This window comes from Osmerus mordax, chromosome 8 (genome assembly GCF_038355195.1).
Source record: "Osmerus mordax isolate fOsmMor3 chromosome 8, fOsmMor3.pri, whole genome shotgun sequence".
Lineage (NCBI taxonomy): Eukaryota > Metazoa > Chordata > Actinopteri > Osmeriformes > Osmeridae > Osmerus > Osmerus mordax.
This window is the reverse complement of record NC_090057.1, coordinates 16,193,689-16,212,672: the sequence shown is the minus strand read 5'-3', so window position 1 is coordinate 16,212,672 and position 18,984 is coordinate 16,193,689. Positions and strand designations below refer to the sequence as shown.

General features: G+C 39.0%; 1 protein-coding gene across 4 annotated transcripts in view; it reads right to left on the bottom strand.

The window, feature by feature from the left end:
• Positions 1-4,206: 4,206 nt before the first annotated feature.
• The window catches only part of LOC136947716 (rho-associated protein kinase 2-like), a 66,879-nt gene continuing 52,101 nt past the window's right edge, over positions 4,207-18,984 (bottom strand). The window contains exons 31-34 of one of the 4 annotated variants that reach the window (XR_010877026.1): positions 7,316-7,583; positions 6,349-6,619; positions 5,710-5,793; positions 4,207-4,839 (exon numbers count right to left, since the gene is read on the bottom strand). Coding sequence is in view for 3 of the 4 variants with exons in the window: in XM_067241867.1 (XP_067097968.1) it covers positions 5,242-5,317; positions 6,349-6,619; positions 7,316-7,583 (615 nt within the window). In the remaining variant the exon portion in view is untranslated. Of the gene's footprint in view, positions 5,318-5,709; positions 5,794-6,348; positions 6,620-7,315; positions 7,584-18,984 lie in introns of those variants that run through there. The other 3 variants (XM_067241867.1, XM_067241868.1, XM_067241869.1) reach the window with 3 other exon arrangements.

The following is an 18,984-nucleotide window of genomic DNA, read 5'->3' as shown; positions in this document are numbered from 1 at the left end:
TCATTCGTCATATGCCTGAGAAAGCGACTTCCGTTGGCCAGCTTAATTGAAAACCATTCAAACAGGTTGACAGCAGTGGGTTTTTTTGGAACGACAGCAAGCTACTTGAACCACGTGATCACGTGTCGGCGAGATCAAAACGTGTCGCAACTCTCTTTTTCTATGGCTCTGGGGCTGACCAAGACCCCACCCTCATTCCTTGCTCCTGTTTCATTTCGCTTCCAATCGTAACTCGCCGTTACGAATATTTTTTTCTTCGGAGGCCATTGTTGTTTTCAACTGGAATCGCCTGATAGCCGTGTTAGAGGCAGCCACGTTCGGTAAGTCATATCACCTATTTTTACACATTTTAAGCTAGAATCAATGATTGGGTTTGTGAAAGTACACTAGTCTTGAATTATGGTGAAGGTTTGAGCACTTTTAGACTTTTAAATCGTGATTTTGAAGTGACGGAGACCGAACTCGAAAAGTAGAGCTTTTTTCCTCTGTGTAATAATATGTGAATCATTTTGCATCTCGGCGAATTCTTCACCAGTGTGCTTTTAGCCAGATGCTCCGATTATTTTTGTGATTTATGGGAAACTTGCAATTGAAGTGAGACTGTGTCCCGGGGGTAGCCTACATTGTTTTGATGTTAGCCTTAGAGTCAGACTCGGCTCACTCACTGGCAGTGTGTAAACAATTTTGTATTTCACTCAATTCTACTCTAAAAACGTCAGGGAGGACTGCTTTTTGTAGAAAAGAGTCTGATAAAGATAGCCAGTATCTCAGATTTTTCAAGGCGAGCCTGTTTCATTCGTCACATGCCCTGAGAAAGCGAGCTACGTTAGCCAGGCTATAGTTTTGTCAATTTCACTAGGTCAGGCTATTTAAAGGTCTCTGACAGTCAGAATCACTGTTTACAGGCAAAGGTTGAGCTGGTCTTTGCTAAATACTCTTGCCAGAGCCTGGAATCGAACCCGTGTTTTGCGTGACTTTGCATGGGTCTCCATCAGGTTAACACATTTGGATTCAAGTTTGAACTAGTGCTACTGCATTTCACAGTCAAAACTGTAGTTTATATCAGGTGTAGATACTACTGACATGAACCCTTTCTTCACTTTGACAGGTCTGGAGGGTCATGCAGAGGCCTGCTCAACAGAGTTCAACAGAGGATGCTGAGAGCAACAACAGAGGATGCTAAGCGTAACAGAGGATGCAACAGAGGATGCTGAGAGCAACACAGACCCCTTGCTGGACTACCCCTCTCTAGCTGGACAGCTTCTTTTCAGCTCTGACCCCAGGACAGCTTCATCCAGCTGGCCTGCCCTGCCTGCCTGCCTGCCTGCAGGCCCTGCTTTCCCCTGCCTGCCAGCCCTCCAGAGACAGACAGTCACCCCACAGACACAGTAGCTCTGCAGACTGCTTTTTTGAGGATATTGACGAAAAAGGACAAACCAGCATTTTTTACTTTGATGAAAGTCTAAATTTTTAATCCTTTCCATGTCCCAGCATGTCAAGCTGTTGACTTTTAGTGTCTTACGTGATGAAACCAGTTCAAGTGATAAACTTTTGACCTGAATCCAATTCATCTGAATAAAAACAACATCTCAGACAGGTGCCTTTGTTTCCATGGGATTCATGGAATTGCTAGTTTATGCTCCACCATTTCCACAATAGTGTAATAATAAATATAATTTAGGACAGCAATTACATTTTTGTGTCATCCTTTCGCATTACACACATTTAGTCAATGTTCTTAAACTCAACCGATTATTGTCATTTTACCATATTGTTCATATTGAACAGACATCAGTCTTTACTTGGAAAGATTACTGTATATTTCCACTTTTGATTTGTATTTTCATTGTAAGTTTGGTCTTTAATTTCATTTGGAAGTGGTATTAAAAGGTCTTAAAAAGTCTTAGATTTAACTTGTTTATACCTGTAGACACCCTGTGAAGCCCCCACCCCCCACTCCAGAGACAGTTGGTGACAGAGACGTGCAGACATTAAGTTAAACATAGTCATGCCTTAAGAGTACGGTAAAAAATAGAGACTAAATGTGTAAATGGATGTTGAAACTCAGCTCTCTGAGTTGGTGCATGTCAGTTTAGGCAAAGGCTAACTTTTAAACAGTGTGCGAATTATACAATGACAATCGGGGGGTCAACTCAGTGCTTGCTTGCAATCAGTCAATTCAATCGCAAATAAAACATTAGTAAAAATAGCTTGCTAATCGGGCAGAACTTGTTAATGCAGGAGACTCCGAGACCTTAGCGCGTCACTAGCATCTCGTGATGTCACACAGTCGGAAAATAGTTTGGTTACAACAACCATGGGCGTCAGGTGGCTGAGCGGTTAGAGAATCGGGCTAGTAACCAGAAGGTCGCTGGTTCGATTCCCGGCAGTGCGACATGACGTTGTGTCCTTGGGCAAGGCACTTCACCCTACTTGCCTCGGGGGAATGTCCCTCTACTTACTGTAAGTCACTCTGGATAAGAGCGTCTGCTCTTATCCAGCTAAATGACTAAATGTAATGTAAACCATACGAGGGATTTCAGTTGTTGTGTTCGTTCAGTTAGATGTTTGTAATATTATTGTTTTTTAGTTAATATAATCGTGTTGGTCACCCACATGACTATTGTTAAGTGTGCATTGACTGAGATTCTGGAAAGAGATCAACTCAAGAAGAGGTTTAATATCCGCGGTTTTCAAGCCGTCTTCGGGAAAGTTTGAGATTTGGTTAATAGGCTTTAAGGTGACACCCCCCTGAAGTACCATGCGCAATTTCATGCAATATTATATTAAAATGCCAACCGTTTCTTAACATTTGTCCCAAAGCTCACAAAAGCTAATACTCTGCCCTTTCTATTCTTAAAATCTCAACAGTTGGTGTGTAGCAGAGAGGATAGAGAGACTGACTTGTAACTTAATTCTCATAAGTTCAAATCCCCATCCAGCCTATTGTTGTTGGCCAAACATGAAGTAGTTTTGCTCTCTTGTTGTCCAACTCTCCATCTTCAACAGTGTACATGTTTATAATATTTTGCAATTTTGCGGAGGAACCCGCATCGCTGCTTGCAGCTATATTTTATTGCATATTTTTCCAATCAAAAGCATTTACTACAATGCAATCATGTTACTTCAGGCCCATTGCCGATTCTCTTGATTCCATCAATCGCAGAGCGTCTCCACGCTCATCAGTGCCAGTAATAAGTTTGCACAGCTCCGGTGCTTATGGGAGTCCAAGGACTCTACCAAGGTCAGTTCCCTATCTTGGGCCATGTCCACTTACACCTGCCTGGGTAAGTATCGAAGCTATCTTTCCCAATTAGCCCTTGTGCTGAGATTTTTCATGACTCATTTGAGGAAATGGAAAGGTGTTTTATATTACCATGCCTTCTGTGTTTCAGCGAGGATGCTCACTACAGTGCTGACAACATTTGACATGCAGGGTCAGTATACTGGCCGAGGGGGTCTGAAACTGTAGCACTTCTCTAGACCGTTTCCAGTGGCATGGCATAGACTGAAGCGTTGAGTGTGTGCATTACAAACACCTTCCTAGAACAGATGCCAGACCCAGTTTTCTTGCAAAAATATATTTAACAGTAATACCTTAAATAGGATGTAATCAGTTTATTGAAAAACAATGCAAGAACGTGAAGAATGTATTGCTATCAACCATCTCTCACTACGTTTAGATGCTTTCACATCTACTCTGGTTGTATTTGTTTTATTGTTCTGACCAGGAACATTACGGATCCTAACTCTTGGTTTACTTGTTTTCTCTAGTTGTTTTACGGTTCTTTGTCTTGACCATGCTCAATGGTTGGGTCCTGGCTACCATTGTCCTCTACAGACGAGGCAGCAAGAAGCAGGAATGATGAGATCCAGAATAACATTGTTAGTTAACCAACAACGTTTACACCATCAAAGGCATCAGAAGTCTTACATGTTGGTTTTAGTCTATGGTCCTACTGGGTGGTTTTGCTGGTGGTAATAGCACTGATGGGTATCGGTGTTATCTCCATACATAAAAGCTGACCGTGGGCCTGGTAACCTTCAGAACATAGAAAAGGTCTTAACTTGTCTCAGGTTTTTGCAAGTATACTGTAAACGTGTTTTAAAACATCTTAATGGGTTAAGAGCTAATACAAAACAAGCAAACATGCAATCAAAAGATTTTTGAGCAAACATGGCTATACTTTTATGAATGCACAATAAAACCTTCCACATAACATTTATTTATCTTTTTTCAAACATGATAGGTAGTGGACAGATAGTTATACATAACATACTCAGTTCTTTGTCTGGCTGTGTACACGGCAATGACACAGCAAAAAGTGTTTCTTTTCACATTTCCCTGTTAAATGGACACGTACTTTTCTGAATAACAGCAAAAATATGTATTGTGTATACATAGAATTCTGACAGCTGACAACAATTTCAATGTTGTACTTTCATCCATTTTGCAGGTCTTGTGATGTACAGAATATGAGGAAAGTAATATTTTGTCTTCATAAAAATAAAACGAACACATGAAATGACACATGCTTGAGGGTAATCTCTATGTGGCAATACACCTTATAGACCATTCACTCTTATTTACAAACTCTCACTGACTTTGCCAGTACTTTACAAACCACCAAATGACACTTGAAGAAGGGCAGGTAGATAAGATATTTTGGTTTGTAGACAAAAATGATTATAATTTTCAAAATTTATATTGGACTTTCTATATTGCACAATATTTGGTTGACGCGACCATTATTGAATAAGAAATGTCAATTTCGGGCATTTTGAAGTGACAATGTCCATGTGACAGGACGTAGCACTCCTCCATGTAAACAAGGTTAGCTGTGAAGAGAAAACAACAATTTTAAAAACAAAAGTCAATGGTTATCTGATCTTTTCTTAGTCTATACCCTAACTCGTGTATATATATATTTATTTATTTATATATTTATTGCACTCTCTCACTACATGCAATATATTAGCTACAACAGACCAGTTAACATCCTTTTGTCAGACTTCAAGTACCATGCGTCTTTACCTCAGTATTGACTCTTCTTGTTTGGTTGGAAGAGAAGTGGAAGTCTCTCAGATAATCAAGTTTGAGTTTCAAACCACAAAAACTTGGCACATTACAAGATAGTAGATCATTCTAAGAGGTTATACTATCCAAGCCACTCAAAACATGCAGGCCTCAAGGCCTATGCATCCCAGCAAGCACTGCTGAGTTACCCTCAGTTTCCTTCTTTAGAAGTCAAACACATCGTCATCCTCGTCCTCATCCAGTGACCAATTCCAGTCCTTAAGGCCAAACTCAAGCAACCTGAAACAGTCCATATTCACCCTGATCTCAATTTACTGCACTGGTTCTCAATCCTGGTCCTCATGCCCCTTGCCCTGCATGTTTTAGATGTTTCCCTGCTACAACCTGATTCAAATGAATGGTTCAGTATCAGGCTTCTTGTGAGCCTGATAATGAACTATTAATATGAATGATGACACAGTTCATGCGCAGACAACTTGATGGCAGGATTGAGGCATTGTGGTTTGTTTGTTTTTACCAGTGAATTACATACAACATGACGGTAAAGCTCACAGTAAGAGATGAGGAAAGGATTGGTTGGTTAAAAGAGAATACACAGCAGCAAATGAACAGGCAGACAGACAAACAGAAAGACAAGCAGGCAGGCAGACAAACTGCGGTCTGCTACTTACTTTCTACCACAGAAAAACAAAAATGGTGAGTGGTCAGTGAGATGAGGTTGTCAGTGCAGGATAATTCGGAGCATAGGGCCACAGCTGGGTATGGGGGGGGGGGGGGGGGGGAGTGACAGAGTTAGACTAGCTCTCTATGGAAGCAGTTAAGAGTACAGAGCAGCTAGTAAAGCTACAGTAGTGAAGGATGTGTGTTGTCTACGGCATACAATGTTGAGCACATTGTCCCGGAAACTGAGAGAATATATTTTATGTTCAGCCACATACATCGGACTGCTTGATATTCTACCATTTATCTCTCATGGTAGAGGTAGAGGGATATCTACAGTCAACAGATGTGTTTCAACATCTGTTGAAACACATTTCAACAGATGTGATGTAATGTGAACGCTGAATAATCAACATGTCCATGACTTGCAATATTGAGTGCTGAGTTGAAAAACATGGTGAGTCACCACCGTTAAAATTACAACATTGCTTTAACCCTCGTGTAGTCAAAACATTCTGTGTACTCCCCATGTCCTAAAGGACATTTGTCAGGTAATTTTTAACATGACACATTTTTGACTTAGGACAACACAAAGATCAAATAACCACCCACTTTGAAAACCAACCACAAAGCCCTTCTCCTCCCCTCACCTGGGCTTCTCTACAGGTTGTTGTCGGCTGGGCTGCAACTTGATTGCCATGCGGTGGGTGGACAGGGCAGGGGAGTTCCTGGGGGAGGGCCGGGTTGAGATCCGGGGAGATGAGTGGGCTGCCGGCTGCAATGGGGAGCTTCTGCCCGCCGGGACGGTGGTGGGGTGTTTTCTAGGTATGCGTTTGATCAGACGGCTGACCCATCGCTGCTGTTCTTCTTGGGAACCCGCCAACAGGAGGAGGTGTTTGGCTGTTGACATGTCGTAGTTCACTGAGAAGGAAGGAGAGGATGAGAGTAGGAGAAGAGGTAGCCAGAGTGAGAGAGGTTTTAGGGTTCAGGTTTGCATCATTGCCGATAAGCTTACAAAGCTGTTCCACAATATTGGTTTTCCATACTGTGCATGGATAGGTGTTATATCATGTCTCTATGCTAGAAGAAACATGACAAAAACAGTATGAAAACATGCTGTAAAAGAAATTGGATTTCCTATGTACTTATGTTAATTACAATCAGTATATCAGCTGATATTACGTTATCATGAATTCATATATTCTCTCTTATTATCCATTTATATGTTTTCCTACTGTAACCTACTGTGTTCTGATGTCGCAGTTCTATGGTGCAGTATCTGCCTGCCTATAATAACAAACACCTATTGGCTGTATGTTATCTTTGTTTTTCTCTATCCACTCAACACCGTCCTCTGGCTTTCAGAGCTGAGAGACATGATTGACTGAAGCCTGGTGTTGTCATTTATTGTCAGAGGTCTAGTTTCCTCTCCCAATCTGCAGATTTCTAATACTTATAAAACCCCGAAGTCATTGAACTTAGTCACTCTGTTAATGAATAAAAGGAACACTTTCATCAATTGACTCTTGTTCTGGCTGCTGCCAATGCCTCAAAACACCACCTTCATCATATCCTTGTGTCGAAAGCCACCGGACTATCTGCCTCGTGGGTACTCACCCTTACAGGGGGCAATGACCTCTTCCTTTCTTTCCAGGTGGTCTTTGTGGCACTTGGTGTGGCAGCGGCGGCACTCGAGAGCAGGCGGAGGCTTAAAGACGTTCCAGAGGGGCCGCGTGCACGCCTCGCAGCTGGAGGGAAAGTGGTAGAGTGTGGGGATGAACTCGTGACCTTTGTGGCCAATGTAGGATGCGCGCTCACTCGGAGGCAGGGGCTCCACTGCTAACTCCTGCTCCCGCTTGCTCTCACCCTCGTTGGCGTACAAGATCTGAAGGGGTGGAGAGGGGAGAGGATGGGATCAGGTGTTAACAAGCTGGTTCTGCAGATGCTGATGGCGTTAGATCCTGGGAGAAGAATGTTCTCTAAACCTTTTCAAAATCCTGTTAAATTTGCCTGAAAACGCCTAAACAGCATACCCAAAGTAAATTGAAAGCTGTACTTGAACCATTTGGAGTACATGCTTGTAAATGGTCTCTTTTGAAAGCTGACACTCTGAAGTTATTTCCCCTGTTGTCAGGACCCCTGTCAGTCCTACTAGTGTTGAGTAATAGAAGCTTGAACACAAGGAAAGTGAAAGTTTCCATTTCCGCCTAGATTTTGTTTTGAAAACAGAGGCCTGAAGAGGCCTAGAGGTGGTAGGTATTAGCTGGAAGACAAAATTGGACCACAGGTTGAAGCCTCACCCAATTCAAATCAAAAGTCAAACATAATACCACAATATATTCATATTTGACACATGTTTTATAAGAGTACATCCAGGCGTTTTCTAAAAGGGCCTTTTGGAGACTCCAAAATGACCTTTTGTAACCAAGGTCAAATACTTAGGATAAAAAGGTATTATTTTTCATAATTGTTATCTCTAATGAAAGGTGGTACTTAGAACTATCATATACAATAGCTAAATCCCTAATTAGTATTACTGAAACACAAAAACTGAAGCATGAACACATTGGAGTGCTTTATCTGATTCCCAGGATTGGCGCACAAAGAACACTGATTCTGTCAACCATATTGCGCAATCGACTTTTATTTTGAAGGCTCCACAGAGACATACATATGAGGTATTAGCATTTGCAGCTAGCTCTCAGCTATAAGGCTAACGAGCTAATTTCAGAGCCCGTCAAAGCCAGTTAAAGAAATATGTTTAGAAAAAGTGTGTGTGTGTGTGTGGGGGGGGGGACAGACCTAGTTGGCTTTAGAGGGCTGTCAACGGGGCATAGAAGCTCCTATTGGGTCAACCAAGGTATCAATCGAAAGGGCAGAGTGTAGCGGACATTTTGAGACCATCCACTCCTAAGTACTCGAACCACATCTCCTCCTATGAGCGATAGTGCGTGAGAGACTGAAATAAAAAATTATTGGAGAAGGAAGAATGAAGCAACAAGATCGTGGTTGTGTGGATATAATTCGGTAACCCTTCCTTTTACAGTCCCTTAAATACTAGGTATTTACATAGAAAGTAAAGGGTACGTTATGTGTTTTATTGGGTATTACTGATTGGTACCAAGGTGGTAAATACATAGATAATTCGAAGTATTTACCCATTAACTAAATACTAACGTGATGGAGCTCGGTAAAGTTGGCATGACATTCAGAGATTCAAACTTCCGGGATCAATAACTCTCTAGCGAAATGTTATTAAATCACAAATAACGCATATTTCGTACTGTAGTAAGGTAAAGAACGAGCTACAAAGTCATTTTCATCAAAACGAGCCGTCCTGCAACCTGAAGAAATAACATTGGTCTCTACAAGCAGCGCGTAAGACGAGCGCTCAGGGACTGTCTACAAACTACAACAGCGAAAAGAGATACACATTTTTTTTTTTTTTAATGTTTAAATAAGGTAGCATTTCCAAACGTACCTCAATTATAACTTGTCTCCTGCTGGTTGTAGGCTACTACAGCACTTACTTTTCAAAAATAGGCATAATCCTATTTTGGGGGAATATTTTTTGCCAAAAACGTTTAATAGTTTAATCATTAAATAGGTTGTGTCTTTAAACTTTCCTCACACATCAATAGTCTTATGTTGGTTGTACTACAGCCCTTTTCAAAAATAAGCATAATCCTATTTTTGGGGAATATTTTTTGCCAAAAACGTTTAATAGTTTAATCATTAAATACAGTTGTGTCTTTAAACTTTCCTCACACATAAATACTCTTCTACTGGTTGTACTACAGCACTTACTTTTCAAAAATAAGCATCATCACAATTTATGGGAATATCGCTTGCACAAAACGTTTAATAGTTTAATCATTAAATACAGTTGTGTCTTTAAACTTTCCTCACACATCAATAGTCTTATGTTAGTTGTACTACAGACCTTACTTTTCAAAAATAAACGTTTAATAGTTTTATAATTAAATACAGTTGTGTTTTTAAACTTGCCTCACACATAAATACTCTTCTACTGGTTGTACTACAGCACTTACTTTTCAAAAATAGGCATAATCCTATTTTTGGGGAATATTTTTTTGCCAAAAACGTTTAATAGTTTAATAATTAAATACAGTTGTGTCTTTAAACTTTCCTCACACATCAATAGTCTTATGTTGGTTGTACTACAGCATTTACATATCAAAAATAAGCAAATAAGCATAATCTTAATTTATGGGAATATCTTTTGCCAAAAACGTTTAATAGTTTTATAATTAAATACAGTTGTGTTTTTAAACTTGCCTCACACATAAATACTCTTCTACTGGTTGTACTACAGCACTTACTTTTCAAAATACGTATAATCCTAATTTTGGGGAATATTTTTTGCCAAAAACGTTTAATAGTTTAATCATTAAATACAGTTGTGTCTTTAAACTTTCCTTACACATAAATAGTCTTATGTTGGTTGTACTACAGCACTTACTTAAAAAAATAAGTGTAATCCTAATTTGGGGGAATATTTTTTGCCAAAAATGTTTAATAGTTTAATCATTAAATACAGTTGTGTCTTTTAACTTTCCTCACACATAGTCTTATATTGGTTGTACTACAGCACTTACTTTTCAAAAATAAGCATCATCACAATTTATGGGAATATCGCTTGCACAAAACGTTTAATAGTTTAATCATTAAATACAGTTGTGTCTTTAAACTTTCCTCACACATCAATAGTCTTATGTTAGTTGTACTACAGCACTTACTTTTCAAAATACGTATAATCCTAATTTTGGGGAATATTTTTTGCCAAAAACGTTTAATAGTTTAATAATTAAATACAGCTGTGTCTTTTAACTTTCCTCACACATAAATAGTCTTATGTTGGTTGTACTACAGCACTTACTTTTCAAAAATAGGCATAATCCTATTTTTGGGGAATATTTTTTGCCAAAAACGTTTAATAGTTTAATCATTAAATACAGTTGTGTCTTTAAACTTTCCTCACACATCAATAGTCTTATGTTGGTTGTACTACAGCACTTTTCGAAAATAAGCATAATCCTAATTTATGGGAATATCTTTTGCACAAAACGTTTAATAGTTTAATCGTTAAATACAGTTGTGTCTTTAAACTTTCCTCACACTTAAATAGTCTTATGTTGGTTGTACTACAGCACTTACTTTTCAAAACTAAGCATAATCCTAATTTGGGGGAATATTTTTTGCCAAAAACCTTTACTATATGTCATTATTACAAAGCGTCATGTATCCAAAACTACTCCACACATAGTGAGCCCCCTGCTGGTTGTACTACATCACTTAACTTAAAACAAAAAGTGTTTGTATCATTTGTGAGGACATTTATTGTAAAAAATACTGAATAATTGAATAATTATGTAGAATATTGTCTCCAAATCGACTTCACACATAGGTGGTTTGTTGTTGGTTGACAAAGCCATTCTGGTTAGTTTAAATGAGTATAATTTTCTTATGGTTAATGTAATATATCATAGGGCTGTCCGGTCTGCTGAGTTAATCATCGGCAGGAAGCTCCCAGCCTTACAGGACACCTACCACATACGATGCCTCAAGAAAGTTGGCAGGACTCTAAGAGACTTTTACCACCCATACTTCAGTCTTTTTACCCCGTTGCCTTCTGGCAGGCGATACCAAAGCATTCGGTCTCGCACATGCAGACTGGACAACAGTTTCTTTCCAAGGGCCATCAGGCTTCTGAATGGACATTGATATGGACACTGATACACTTCTCACTAGTTACTTTACACACTGTCACTTTCAGCTACTGGTTGCACTATCATTAACATTGCACTATTGTACTTCACTTGTCTTAGGTAAGTATAGGTTTTTAAGGTTAGTATAGGTTATTATGTGTATTATGTGTATGTAGAGGTTTAGTATACTGTATTGAATATTGTATATTAGGAGGTTTACTATATTTCAGCTTATTATAGATGTAATTTATGTTCTGTGTACTTGTGTATGTTATGTTATGCCAGGTTGCTTTGCGTTGTCTTGTCCTACGAATTTCAGGGACCAGTCTGACCCATATTGTCAGATGCACAGAACAACACAGTTCTGTGCATCTGACAATAAAAGACTTGAACTTGAACTTTCAGTGTGTGCAAATCCAGGCAAAAATACACTACATAGACAAATAATACTAAACTTCAGGGCATAAACTATTGCTATTTGACACCAATGAAATAATTTCTTGAAGAAGAACTTGCTGATCGAAACATTTCTTTATTAAGAAAATAAACTATTTAATTGTTAAGCAGTGTGCAAACCTCCTTTCTGCCCTCCTAATAGATCATCTCATCACTACATGGCCACTGTCATTAAACCAATGGAATGAAGGATGCATAGGGTGACAAACCAATCAGGAACAACCTCAATTAAGTTCTACCTGCAGTGATCACATATTATCAGGGGTGTCAAGGGGCCACATACTGCCCACTTTGATCTCAAGTGGGCCAGACCAGTAAAATCATAGCATAATAATGCATACATAACGACAATATGTCTTGATGTTTAAATCATTGGTAAAGGTATTTGATGATAAACCCTATTTTAAGGTCTTTCTACAATAAACCAGAAACATAAAGACCAAAAACTCAGACATCAGCCCACTGTTTATCTGCCTGAGCTCTCCTCTGCTGATTCCCGCGTCACAAAGCGAGCAGCGAGCGCTGCTGCCTGTGGCAATGAGCGCTTCTGCCTACGGAGCACACATCGCATTTACACTGTTTTTGAAGCAATTACTGGATCGATGAAAAAAATTAAAACGTTTGTAGTCATAAATGTCCATATTCTTAAGACATTTGGATTCAGAATAGCAGTTACTTTTATAGAAATGCAATTAATGTCTTTCTGTAATTTTCAAACTTAGCAAAGACATCCGACGGGCCAAACTGCACGCCCTGGCGGCCGTATGTTTGACACCTCTGCATTAGATCATCTCCTCACTGCATGTTCACTGCCTTTTAACCAATGAAATGAAGAGTGCACAGGGTGACAATGTCACCAGCCAATCAGGAGCAACCTTCAATTATGTTTTATAGCGAGTTTCTGCAGTAATCACACATTATTTTAGTCTTGCTGCAAAACCACTACGATGGTTGGACGTTTACTTGACGATTTGCTACCACTCCCGTTCCATGGTTATATGTAAGTAATCTTTTATTTTTATTGTATTTTCATTGTAGTTAACCTTAAGAATGTTGTGTTTTTTTGTGTTCTGTTTATTGCCTTTATTGATGAGACAGAGTAACATAGAAAAATGGGGGAGAGAATAAAAAATATGTTTTGTTGCTTTTATTGCCTTTATTGATAGGATGGATTAAATGGGAGATGGAGAGGGAATGACATGCAGCAAATGGCCTTAGGTCAGACAAGTCTGCAACAAGGACTGAGCCTCTGTGTATATAAAAGTTGTGTTATTTTTTTATTTATTTTTACCTGTTCTTGAAATTGGGTATTTTGATATTTCTGTATACTGAGGTCCTTAAACACTCTTGCAATTGCATAAACTGGATATGACTGGAAAGCTAAGACTGATGAAGATGATTTTATAAGCCAAATTGTAACCATTCCTTATAATCCTTGTCTCAAGTAGCCATTTCATTGTAGTGAGTCACTTTTTTAAAACTTAGAGTATATATTGACCTATTGTGACCTTGAGGATAACCACAGCCTCATTAAACTTTGCAAGCACAAAGCATTCAGATAGTGTATTGCTTTTATACATTGAGAATAAGAGTGTTAGGGGCTGGTTCTGTCAAAAGTATTGGATACAGGGGTGTCTATATAGCTCAACTGGTTGAGCCTGTGCCCCCATGTACAGAGGCTCAGTCCTGCTGCTGCTGCAGCTGCAGGTTCAATGCCTACCTGCAGCGCTTTGCTGGATGTCATTCCCCTCTCTCTCCCCTTTCATGTAGGTTATTAAACTCAAATAAAGGGCTAAAATGGCCAAAATATAATTCTTAAAATACAAAAAGTATTCGATACAAAATTACATCATGAACTTTCAACCTTTATAGCAGTTTTGTAGTAATAGAAAAATGTTTAATTTACAGTGTAGTAGAGTATAGTATCAAACCAGAAATTGATCCAATAGAGACATCATTTTACATGGGATATATATATATACTGTGTGTGTGGCACAAACTGTTAACCTGCTGTCTTTAGGGATGTTGAGTTGTGTTAAATGTGATGTTTAAGTACTGTTTGGAGTGCCAATTGTATCTTTACATATTGGGCAACCTTATTTTACTTCCCAAAGTATAGTTTACTACTAAAACTCACTTTATCTGGACAAAAGGTTCAAGCTTTGCCTGTCCCCTTTTCCCTAGATTAAAGGCAATGTGAAGACAATGGGGATACTTAAAAAAGGAAAGAAAGCTCAGAGGAAATGCTTATGGGAAATAGCTGGTGGAATTGAAGCTTTAGTAAAATCTCTGAAGAGTGCTAACATTACAACCCGAGATACAGGGTATTCCTCGGAAATCTGGTCTGAACTGTTTATTAACTTATTTGGAGAAGATGATAAGAAAAACCATCATTGGCTGTGGGTCATATGGACAAAAAATCTAAATGGAGTGAGAGATTTGATCGTTAAACAGGAAAAGTCATCAGAGATAAACAAAGCTCCAGTAAAGAAAAAAATTATAGATTGTTAAAGTAAGGAGCCAAAACAACAAAGCCAAGTTAGAGAGGCACGTTCTGAAGACAGTGGGTCAGAGGACCAGCCTCTGATCTCGATTCCAAATATCGAACAAAAATCAGATAATGAAACAGCATTAGAGAATAAGGCAGAAGAAAAGCAAAACATTAAAGTAGAGGAAACAGTCACAGATGAAGACCTATATGATGCTGAAGACAATCAACAGAATACGTTGACTGGAGTTCAAATAGAGGAAGAAGTAACAGATGAATCCTCATGTCACGATGCTGAAGACAAGCAACAGAATACGTTGAGTGGAGTTCAAATAGAGGAAGAAGTAACAGATGAATCCTCATGTCACGATGCTGAAGATAAGCAACAGAATACGTTGAGTGGAGTTAAAATAGAGGAAGAAGTAACAGATGAATCCTCATGTCACGATGCTGAAGACAAGCAACAGAATACGTTGTTGCAGAGTGGAACACAACCTGGACTTGGAAAGACATGGAACCATAAAAAATGGAGAAAGTTGCCAGTGATTTCTAAGAAGTTCACAATTACAGTGAATCAAAAGAAATGGACAAGAATTGTTCCACTGCATGGTTCAACAAAACTAAGGCAACCATGGACCAATGTGTTGTACAACAGTTTCAGGGGAAAAAATCCCTGTTGTACACTTGCTTTCAAGAACCAGCACATTAAAACTCCTCACAGTCGAAAAACGAATTGTCCTTACTTAAACATAAGAGCAGTTTGTACATTCCCTTCCTGCAGTGCAAAATACCTCTTTAAATGGAAAAGGGAGCCATTGGGAGAAACCCTGGTTAAGATATCTGTGCTACAAAGTGGAAAAATGACACACAAAACAACAGAAAAAAATTCAGACAAGCATCACATACGAGAAGAGGAAGAATTGCACAAGCTCTACGTAAAGGCGTCAGCACACTCTTCTATGACAAACTTAGAAAAACAACCGTTGTTGAACTGATTTCTGGTAACATAACACGCAGTCTGAACAAAACATTTCTTAAGGTTATCAGTTCAGAGGCTAGGAAAAGTAAAAGGATCCATGACGATGTTTTGATGGAGATGTACATCACCCAGAACATCATGAAGGAATGTGACTCCAAATTCCACAAGATGCCTGGGTACATACAGCACTTTCAAGTTGACCCCTTTGGTGTTCATATGTATACAGAAACAGGAATAAGCTTAGTTGTGCAACACCTGAGAAAAAGGACCCCACTGACCTTATACCTAGATGCTACAGGTAATGTTGCATCCAAAGTTCCCGGTCAGACCAAAAGGGTACCCTACTATGCACTCACTCTTCCTGGAGGTGGTCAAAATGCACCTCCCCTTCCAGTCTGTGAAATGCTGACAAATGAGCACTCCATACCACCAATCACTTTCTGGCTCATGCAGTTCCTCCGAAAACTGTCACAGTACACTAAACTGAGAGTAAACCAGGTTGAAACTGATTACAGCTGGGCACTACTCCAAAGTGTTCTTCTGTCTTTCAACAGGGAGAGCATTGTGAGCTACTTGGACAGGGCATTTGCAGTTTGTTCAAAACTGAAGACATGGAAGGAGATCAAAATGTTTACAGTGCTACACATATGTTCTGCCCATGTGATCAAAGCTGTCACCCAGTCAATTGGGAGAAAAACAGCAGACAAAGGTTTAAAAGATTTAGCAACATTTGCATTTGCTAGGTTGCAAAACACTACATTCATGCAAACAGCACTCAAAATCTTCCGTTCACTGTGCACGGTTGTAACTGGAAAACATAACACAGAAACTGTCCTGAGTCATTTGAAGGCCATGCAAGACTTAATAAAAACATGCAAGATTCCCGACATGGAAAAAGTACAAGACAGCCCCTTAGCTCAGGAGGAAGATGATGACGACAGAAGAAATGCCCAGACAATTGTTGGTAGATCTCCCTTCACATATGAGTTCAAGAAAGTCTTGGAGGAAGTGAAGGGAGAGCTGGAAAAAAAGGATGCTGAGAGTGCAGTTGAAGAGGAGAATCCATACTACTGCCCAGACATTGTTGATGTCTTATTTGACAATTACCTTGGCATTTTCCCCCTTTGGAGTGGTCTGCTATTGGGGAATTTGAAAAGGTATGCATCTGACAAAGAAGATGACAACTTTGACACAAGTAAAACAAGATGGTTTGGAATAGTCAAACATTCTATTCTGAAAAAGCAGAAGCGACTGAGGCCAGGGACCTTTGTCAGGAAGATGTTTGGCTCTCTACAGGGGAGATACAGAGAACACATCATGTGTCATAACTTCTCCGACCAGTTACTCCTTAAACCAGTGCTTCCAGACATCAATCAATCTCATGAGGGTTGGGCAAAGAGAGATGGAACAAAGCCAAACAAGGCCAGCTCCAAATTTTACACTGCTCCAACATCTGTTCCAGTTCCAAAGAGAGCTAAGTCAACCCACAAACAATCACTGACTCTTGTACAGAGGAGCACAGATGACAAGAACAGCAGCAATGACCTCACAAGTCAACGATCCTGGCCTGCAACAGAGGTAATTGTTTGCTAATCACTAAAATGAAATGTACGCTCTACATGCAATAAAGACATTGTTAAGGAAACATTAAATAAGTTAAAGCATCAGTGAGACAGCTGTATTCACTCAATGACCCAGTTTGAGTCCTTTAATAACTTAACTATAAACATATCGTTACGTATTAACATAAATATCAAAAATGCATACATTTTAATAAGGTGAAAAATATTAATGAATACAAAATGAGGTGGGCTTGTTCAATGGCAACTTTCTGTGCCAGGACTGTGCAGCTACAGTTTGAAAAACGTAATTCTTTTATGAGTTTGCAAATGATTTATGAAGTGATTACATATTTTTGTTCATATGCTTGTAGGTTGATGCCCTTTGGATGCGCAAACCAACTGAAGTTGTTGTGGCTGTTGTGAGATATGCTAAACAGAAGCTTGATTTCACCCTTCGGCACAGAGAATTTCTTTTAAGACCTGATGAACTGCTCATGGGCGAGGCAAGTATATCATTCAAACTGTTGTCCCACATTGTTTATGTCAAATGTATTTATCTGTTTACCAAATTTATCTGAAAATGAAATAACTTGTTTTGCATAAAATGATATAAAACAAGAATGTCACACTAGAAGGTCTGGGGTGTGACTTCAGAAAAGGTTTGAGCAAAGGTTTTGCAATATTGATCAATTCTCAGACATTTTGACAGTAGCATGATTTAAAACAGCTTAAAATTAGCCCCTCATTTACAGATTTTGTTATGTTTAATTTCCACTACAATTTCTCCAAAAGGTGATTGGGTGCTACATTCAAGCGATCCTCAATTCAAACAAGTCTGCTGGCCGACTGTACAACATGAATCACTATGTAATGGGACTAATTTTACATGGCACAAGAGAGGAGATGGCCAGGCAAGGGTTGACAAATGTAAGTAAAAGTTTCATCGTGTATTATTTCTTCTTATCTTTTTTTTTGCTTCTGTACAGAAACAATACAGTACTTCCAGTCCCAATTTTATGACAATTTTATTTTGTTATCCCTATCTTCATGAAATCATTTCCAAGTATTGTCCAAACAAAGCACTGTGATCATCCAACAGTATTTCATTTGTGTTATAATATTTTCTGTTGTTGCAGACAGATTTCTTGAAAATTGCACGGTTTAATGATATGTTACTTTTTCGAACAGTATCTTCATGCCCTCTCAAGCCGCATTTTTGTGGTTGATCCTCTGCAGGGACAAATGAAGTTGAGGACTCCAGAAAGGCTGGCCACAGATTTGGGTAATATCAAATAGATTAATGGAAATAGATAGGTAACACACACCTTTTGTTAAAGCCATAGAGTAGACGCAAAGGTTAACCAAAATAGATTTTCCTTTCTTCCTGTAGACAATATTTCAAGATGCGCCGGAACAGACTTGGAAAGGAGGACTGGGTTAACATCAAGTGGAAACCTGGCAAGATAACCCACACCTTTCAGAAAGACCCCACCAGTTGTGGGGTCTTTGTCATGCAGGTGATTCTGTACAACATGCTGTCTTTATGATAGATCTATCACTTTGTTTTAGTATGTAAAATTATACAAAACGTATGTGTTGTTTTGCCATCCGTACAGATGGCCAAGATGACAGTGATGGAGTTTCCAAAGATGCCACAGTCGTTTCAGATTAACTCATCAAAACAGTCTCTTAAAAAACAAAGAAGACTCATGGCAGAAGAAATTCAGAGCATCAGGTATCTTTCATAATATTTAATATGATAAAAACTTCCTACAAATTTAACAGTAATATACTTTATATACCTTTATCATTATTATTCTTTATCAGTTTCAAAGGATGACTTCTGTTCCTTCTGTGGAAATAAGAAACTGCCAAAACCTGCTGTAGATGATGTTTGGGTGAGACTTAATGTTTATTTGATTAACCCTTGTGTTATCTTCGGGTCATTCTGACCCATCAGTCATTGTGACCCACCGTCATATTGCGACAACTTTACCGCATACAAAAACAAAGTGAAGCATTTTCTTTTAACCGTTGGGCTGTCTCAGACCGTCGACATTGCAAAGGTTAAA